This window comes from Tasmannia lanceolata, unplaced genomic scaffold (genome assembly GCF_043159265.1).
Source record: "Tasmannia lanceolata isolate RefF3 unplaced genomic scaffold, GAP_Taslan_0.1 ptg000019l, whole genome shotgun sequence".
NCBI classification, from domain to species: Eukaryota; Viridiplantae; Streptophyta; class Magnoliopsida; order Canellales; family Winteraceae; genus Tasmannia; species Tasmannia lanceolata.
Window position 1 is genome coordinate 3,306,072 of NW_027518696.1, and position 8,214 is coordinate 3,314,285.

Consider the following 8,214-nt stretch of genomic DNA (forward strand, 5'->3'; position numbering starts at 1 on the left):
TATGGCTTGCGTACATCTAGCCCTCCCCAGACCCAGCAATGGCGGGAGCCTCGTGCACTGGGCCGCCCATCTACAGTTTAGTGTTAGATTTTTTTTTTGAAAAGGTGTTTAGTGTTAGATTTTTAAATTCATTGAGAGATACATTTGCCAAAATAGAGTCAGACAGCCTCAAGTTCATGCTTTACAACAATGGATAGATAAATGCAAAAGAAATTTATGATTTAAGGGTTAACACATTTACTACAATATGTTCTTACTACAAGAATTTGCATATAACTTCAAATAGTCAATACAGTACCTAGTAAAAGGCTGAATAAAATTTTCAATCCTTTTTCTCTTCAAAATTTTTAACTCCAGTTGTTCACTCAACAGAATGAAATCATCCGAGTTCAGTGACTTCTGACTTCAGATATTACTACAGATGCAGATTTGTTCCTTCAGCCTGCAAAGATGACCAAATTAAGTTGCCAAGGTTACAACTACAGTTTAACATATCGCCAAATGTTATTAAATATTACCCTATGCATTTCAGATTTCGGGTAACCAATAAAATATGCTACGACGGTGTATTAATTTAATAATAGAATTTAGTGAGCGTAGGCCAGTAAAAATACCATTATCTGTGAATGGGACCTGCTGATACCATACACAAAACTCCTAGAGTAAAGAGCCAAACAATCAGGAACCATCAGTTTGGACTTTGGACATGAAGGCAAGAGTACTCAGAACTCGATGCCAATCCGCTCAGATATCTAATAGTTGAACCCATGAAGGCAAGAGTGCCTAACGAGTACTCAGAACTCAATGCCAATCGGCTCAGAGATCTAATAGTTGAATCCATGAAGGCAAGAGTGCCTAACTCGGATGCTTATTTGATGCAAGAACATGTAGAAAACCAAAGTTTTAGCATGGTGGGAGACCCAATAGCAGACTGAAAGGTCCAATGTAACTGGATTGAATTTGCAACATTATTATTTTGATAATTTGTTTCAAAAGAGAAATTTGATATTGTCAGCACTTCTTTCCAGTGGCTGCTTGATATGCTATTTTTCAACAACCCAAGTTAAGATAAAACAACAATAGAAAACACACCTCTAGGAGTTTTTTGTTTCTGCTTCACGCTTTCTCCAAGGATTGAGAGCCTCTCTAGCAGTTTGGGCTTCGTCACTGCTCTCCCAAGCTCTCTTCTCTGACTCCAGAACAGTTACCTTGTCATCTGAAAAATACACGACATTTCGGGTATGTGTTAGCCACCGCCCATTCAACATCAAAGTTACATTCTTGACAGGATACGGCACAGAGCCATCTTCATTTTGCTAAACATCACAACCATGCTCACAGTCACACCACTCTAATAATTGTTAGTTCCTGCTAATTGTGGTTGTCATTGATAAAAAAACACCCATAGCAGTTTCTTTGTAGTTTGTAGATGACATAGAATTTATGAATTGAAATGTGTTGAGATAAATGCACCTTCAATTTCATCTATTATTCTCTGCATCATTTATAGATCAGTTATCCCACAGGCTTTGCACCTATTCCTTACATGCAGATTCTTGGAAGTTGCAACATTCCTCTTTTCGTGTATCAGAAGTTACAATCTTGTATATACTGGCTATGCAAGATCTAGGGAGATCCATCAGCTTCTCAGATTGTCTTTGATGGGTTTTTCATTTCTTGAAACCTTCATTTGAATTGATCCATGACGTCCTGCGTATGGACAACGACTCAAAATGTGCCAGCTACTTAAAGGCCCCAATCACTAATCCCATGATTTTTTTTTTTTGTTTTGAAAAAGGTGACTCCATTAATTTGAATCAGAGATACAGATGAGTGTAGGGGACAAGGCCCCAGTACACCATAAAAGTCTCAATTAGTGAATTTTCAACTGTGAACCTTCTTTGGTATAGTTGGAAGAAAGAAATATTTAAATAATATAGCCAAAAAGAGAGATAATGAGTTATAGAGTAAGAAGAAAGAGAACACAAATTTGCTGTAGAAAACCAAAACCTAGATACACTTTGCAAAACGTGGAAGCTAAAAACTCACGTTCACTTTTTTTAAGTTTAATATAAATAGCAATACTAACTACAAGCTATCCTACCCATACAAGACTCCTTTAACTTCATCTACTAAGAATTCAGATAGAAACAAACTCTTTTAATCTATCAAATAGAAATCCTACCCAAATAAAAAAGGACTCTTAAGGAGTCGGTGGTGATAGTTCACATCAACATGGTGCCACCTTTTTACTGATTCAAGACTGTAGAGAAAGCAACTAATCTCACCATGCATTTTGGTGTAGGAGCACCAAGAGATGGGGTGCATTTCTTGACCAACAAATTTCTCGAATTGCAGCAACATTGGTTTGTTTTTAATCAAATGGAGCCTTGTCAAAGGGAATGCAAGTACACAAAATAGGACCATAAAATTTGTACGAAGATAAAATAGGATACAGTTCTAAAAGAAGAACAGCAATTCTAGGGAGTTACTTAGATCCCTCCAAGTTAGCTAGACTGCATGCAATTTATGAATTTTCAGCCAGTGTAAATTTGGTGGCCAAAAACGTCCTTCCAGAAGAAACCACTTAATCCACGTGTCTGGGACTGGGAGGAGTACCAAGAGATGTGGGATCTTATTTCTCAACAGACCACAATGTCAACTCTCTCAGTGTCAGTACTCAGGAGAGACAAGTAGCTTTGTCAAGGAGTCTAGCAATTAAAACAATAGTGGAAACATGGAATCCATTTGAAACTAATAAGGTTATATCTTTAAGAGAAGAACAATTGTTGGCGGTTATATAGATGACTCAAAAAGTTAGCTCAACCATGTGGGGTAGAGTGTGCAACTAATATGTAGAGACATGTGAATCTTGAACAGAGACTATCATACATTTCTTTTACCTCCCGGAATTCCCTATGAAATCTCCTTTGGAAAAGTTCAGCCTAATGATCATATTCAGGGCATCTACTTCAATTCAAAGACAAGCGAAACCTAATCTCATACCATGTAAAAGATCCTACACTTGAGCACAGGTGGAGGCAGTTAGTCCATAGTAGGGACTGCATAACACTGATTAACCTCTATTTTTTTCTGTGAAAACCCTAGCTAGATCTACCTAGCCTGGGTCTCCTTTATTGCGTCCATCAAAATTCAATCTAATCCAACAAGTAGGAAGGTAGAGGACCAGGTCTCTTTCCTTCTCTATTGTCACCCATGACATTTCTAAGTAACTGATAATGATAGGGAATGGTTTTTTTTTCCTGTTTTTTTTAAATGGTATCTAATGACAACGAATGTTAACACATTCCATAATGAAAATGAAATGCGGCTACAGGAAGACAATACAAAATATTAGGTCCCACACCAAATCAAGATCCCATCCACTCAATCCAGGTCTGAAAATATTAAAGGTCAAATATTACAGAAAAAATGGGAAAACAAGCTCCTTTTGATCAAAGGATTAGAATCCTCTGTTTGGCAGAGTTGGAAATTCCAAATGGTGTATGTGGTGGCCCACAAGATTAAAGGTCCGAATCACAACACACATGTGGCATGCACGATGGGCCCAGGAATACAAAAGATTTCATATCAGTGTGAAGAAAGATAGCCACCTACATGGGCCAAAGTCAACAATGTATTATTTCAATTTTCAAACAGTATCAAAAGACCAAACTGCTCTAAAAGTAACTTGTTCATCTTCCCAGGAAGAAAAACTTCCCAAGTTCGATCTTATATTTTAATCCTTCAACCTTCTATGTGCCAAGGCCATACAGTTTCCAACTTGATAATTTGACATGCAAACATGATATGGAAAATCACACAAGCATATCCCACCAAACACAGAGGATTGTAAAATGTAGAAAGATCTACCATCCCCCAAATAGGTTAAAGCAATTCTCAGCAGTTGTCTAAAAGGGAAAATGACTTGGAGATTGTTTCTTTCCTAAAACCCGAAATTTAGTAGTTCTGACTAGAAAATACACAGATCAGGTGTGAAATTGACTCAAGGTTTTCATATTTAGCAGCTTTGATAAAAAGAATACAATTCAAGCAGAAGAGAGCAAGAAGAAAAAGGAAAAGGAGAACAGTTGGAAGAAGGAAATGGAGAGTTCTCACACAGAAACCAGTCTTGATCATGAAAAATTCCATGGAAGCTCCGATCGTGGCTGATACAGCTGCAATCTTCAAATACCAGTCCACAAACTTCATATTGGCTGAAAACAAAATGTAAACGAAAACATAAAAAGAAAAGTTAGGGAAATGATCAAATGAGAATAAGAAAAGGGCATGGAGGGGTCAAGGTTTATGCTTGGGTGAGAAAATTCTGAGTAGCGGGTCCCTCCTATGGGGATACATTTTACCAAAACATAGCACCAATATTTATAAGCACACGACCATATCTCAAAGCCAATTAGAGAAGTGTAAAATAGGGTGGCTTGTCATATTATCAAAACATGGTCATCTAGATAGCAGTCCTTATTTATATCTCCTTCAATGGCACTGATACCTTGAATGAAACCAAGAACAGCCTTTCCTAGTGTCAATCTTTGAGTAAAAAAATGAGGATAAACTACGAATATTTATCATAGGAGAGTTTATAGCTGTAATTGATTAAGGTCTAAATGGGAAAACGCAAATAATTATGCCCATAAAAAAATAATATATAATAGCCGAAACCCAAACAGAAGATATTTTTTCCCTAACCCAGTTTGGATTGCAGGAATTTACTGGAAAAGTTTGAAAAGGGAATTTTCCAAGAATTTCCTGTTTTTCCATGATTTGATTACACGTTAAAAAAATACCATGAACTAGGAGGGGTTCAATTTTTATTTAGAGGAACCTTCAATTCATGATGATATTCTGCTAAATAAGCCATAACCACATCATTTCCCTTTAAATTGTGAAAAGGAAAACAAATCCTAACAAAAAAATTTGTCAAAATTGTTTTCCCTACAATACAATCAGTGATCTTGAGTCGCAAAGAAAATTGGGATATTGAAATCCCACAATTCAACCAATATGAAGTCCGTTTAACCAATGAAATTCTCTTGCATTTTGCGGATCAAACTTTTACAAGAAATCTTGATTTTCCTTTCTAAATATCCATGATTAGGGTTTGGAGAAAACGCTTTGTTGCAACCAAAAGTAGCTTTTTCTCCAAAACTCTAGCTCTTGACCTGTCTATTAATAACAATATTTAATATAGGTTTTAGGCAAAACAAATGAAAATGAACAAGTTTTTGGAAAAAGAACAACCTGTGGAAACCTGGTATACCGCAAGGTGTAGGGTTTAGTAGCATGCAAGATTGTCAAACCCAATGTCCCAGCTACTCAAGTTAAAAGAGGTGAATTCCTAACCTATTTTGGGCCTTCATTTATGGCCCCAAGTTAAAATACTTTCGCCACACCTCAGGCATAAGCTTCTCAAAGCATGCTTATTAATTTGTTTTCCAAATAACACGATTTGTGTGCTAGTAATCCAAAAAATGGTCACACTCACACCTCGAGGGAATCAAAGCACCCCACACTTTAGCTAGAGAAAGAACCAGGAATCCAAATAGCCGACATGAAGGAGAAGAACAATTTAACTGAAAAGCTCCCTCAGAAATCAAGGAACCAAATTCACTTATTCAACACCAAAGGGAAACATGGGCATACTCTGATGGTCACAACAAAGAAAGGCCAGACTGAACTCAACTCAACTCAACAAAGCCTTTGTCCCAAACTAGTTGGGGTCGGCTAAAAGGCCAGACTCAAACAACTTTTTCAAAACAACCCCCCCCCCAAATAAAAAAAAACTCCCATCCTATTATATTACTTGCTAACCCAACTTCCGAAAGTCTGGAATAAAACGAAAGACCAAATTAAATATCCTCATTTTTTGAAACGATAATAGGCTTTACTAAGAAAGAAAAAAGTCAATACTCAACTCAACTCAACTCAACTAAGCCTTTGTCCCAAACTAGTTGGGCTCGGCTAATGAAAAAAGCCAATATCCTCCCAAAATCTAATTGTCCCAACCCAACCTAACTGATGCCCTCATTAAACTTAACATAAAACTCTCTGGCCAATTTCCATGCTCTCAACCTATAGTTCCAAACAGGACTCCATCCACCCCTCCCCAAACTTGAAAGGGATAACTATGCCAAAGAGTGTCTCTATTTAAAACTTCAAAGTCTAAAGAACTACGACCAGAAGAACCACGTTCATGACAGTCCCTCAATCAAAGGTTAGTTCAACAAGATTCAAATTGCTTGGACTTCCCTCAATCTCACGCCTTCAATATGAGTACGACTTCATTATCTGATTCAAGAAGAGAGATCAAGATCTCTTCAACATATGGGATGTTTTAAGGTGGTTTGAGGCGGTTTCTGGTCTTAAAGTCAACTCAACCAAGAGATTGTCGAAAAGTGTCAACATTGACCAGGGGAGATGCTTAGAGCTTTCAAATTCATTTGGATGCTAACTGTACTCCCTCCCCATTTAGAATCTGAGCCTTCCCCTTGGTGTGGGTGCTCCCACTAAGACACTTTGCTCAATGTGGTGTAAAAAATGGAAACCACACTACATGGAAAAAGAGATGCATATGCTTTGGGGGAAGGATTGAACTCATAAAACCGGCTTTGGCCAATCTTCCCGTATATTATAGGTTTATATTCAAAATCCTGCTATCCATCACTAAGAAGAACAAGAAAATCCAAATGAACATATTTTGGGATGGCAATGAGGAGATCAAGAAGCTCAAGATTAGGGACAAAGCTCAAGATTAGGGACTTGTGTACTGGTCTCAACAAATCCTTATCCAATATCCCTCGCCCGGCTAACTCCATGCCTCATGACCTTGAGAAGTCGGGTTTTATGGCTAACACAGCCAAAATTCTAGGGCTTACGGAACTTCTTCCCTATCACCTACTCTCCCTTCCATATTTTGTCAGTGAAGCATTGCATACAAAGGTTCAAGGATATACTCATTTTGTTCAACCATCAAACCTAATAGATGTGAAGCCCTCTGTGACACCCTATCAAACAATATCAAAATTTGTACCCAAAACTTACATAATACATACCAAAAGTGACAGAATACATGGATTCTTCTAAACAGGCGAATAATCCGTGTTAGACACATCCTACTAGTAAGTTTCATAAATAGAAGTAGAATATTATATCAGCTAAACCAATCAAAATTTTCAATATATTTCTTGTTATACCCATATTATTATGTAAGAAAACAAAATTTGAAAATTGATTATAATATTTTGGTGAATCCCACGAATCGTTCTTTTTTTAAGTTTGCCGAATCCGACACTCGGTATCCATGTTGGATTCAGACAATCTGTCCGTATTGATACAAAATAGCCAAAGTGTAATAAAAGTGCACTAGAAAACATAGATGAGATGTTCCGCAAATGAAAGAAGTGTAGTAGTGAATCCCGATAACTAACCAATTCAATATCCCAACTTCTCATAATAATTATTGACAACCATTGGTTGCAACCTAAAGAACAAAAAGCCTAAAACAACAAAAAGAACTCTATATCTTTTTGTATTTTCATTGTCAAGTGAGCAACAACTAAATCCTTAAATCAATTCTAGAAATCTCATGAGATGGGAGTGAATCATGTGAGCTTTAATCTAATGTGATTTTCAGCTCTAGTAATATAAGTGCAAAACATCGCATAAGTTGTGAAAAGATCCTACTATATACCAACCCCAAATAAGAATATGGCATTCACCGGTTACCTTTTCCCAATAAATCTCTCTCTTATTCTTTCAACCCACGGGTACTTGCTTTCTAATATCTTTGCTATTTGTAAGTGCATATAAATGAGTGAAACCTACTGTACCTTACTGCCTTTTACATGGTTTCTTTCTCTTGTGCCAGAGAAGGATTATTGTCCTTCACACCATATCTGATCTTCTTTTTTTTCCCTTTTTAGATAAGCTGGGATTGCCCCACAAACACATGGTTACAACACAATACAATACCATACACAATTTGACAAACAGAATATCTAATCCAATTAACCCAACCATGGAAGACAGAAAGGTAAACACCAAAGTATATATTGGGATTTTGTGCAGAACGATACCTTCAGAAAAAAACTCACGTAGAAGAGAGAGCAGAGCTGATGAAGGACGAGCCAATGATGTAGAAAATAGGAAGAAGAACAGACTACAGAGGGTAAATTCTCGAATGGGGAAATACAATTT

General features: G+C 37.0%; 1 protein-coding gene across 3 annotated transcripts; it reads right to left on the reverse strand.

Annotated features, from left to right (window-relative positions):
• Positions 1–200: 200 nt before the first annotated feature.
• Positions 201–8,214, reverse strand: LOC143853417 (DNA mismatch repair protein). 3 transcript variants are annotated; one of them, XM_077363168.1, is made up of 5 exons: positions 8,094–8,207; positions 7,848–7,945; positions 4,122–4,217; positions 1,093–1,216; positions 201–442 (listed from the first exon to the last, which is right to left on the reverse strand). In XM_077363168.1, exons 3-4 carry the CDS (start codon positions 4,210–4,212, stop codon positions 1,095–1,097), a joined length of 213 nt encoding a protein of 70 aa, XP_077219283.1. In that variant the 5' UTR covers positions 4,213–4,217; positions 7,848–7,945; positions 8,094–8,207; the 3' UTR covers positions 201–442; positions 1,093–1,094. The 3 variants fall into 3 exon arrangements, with proteins under 3 accessions (XP_077219283.1, XP_077219282.1, XP_077219284.1); XM_077363167.1 differs by lacking the exon at positions 7,848–7,945 and having other exon boundaries at positions 8,094–8,214; XM_077363169.1 differs by lacking the exon at positions 7,848–7,945 and having other exon boundaries at positions 8,112–8,195.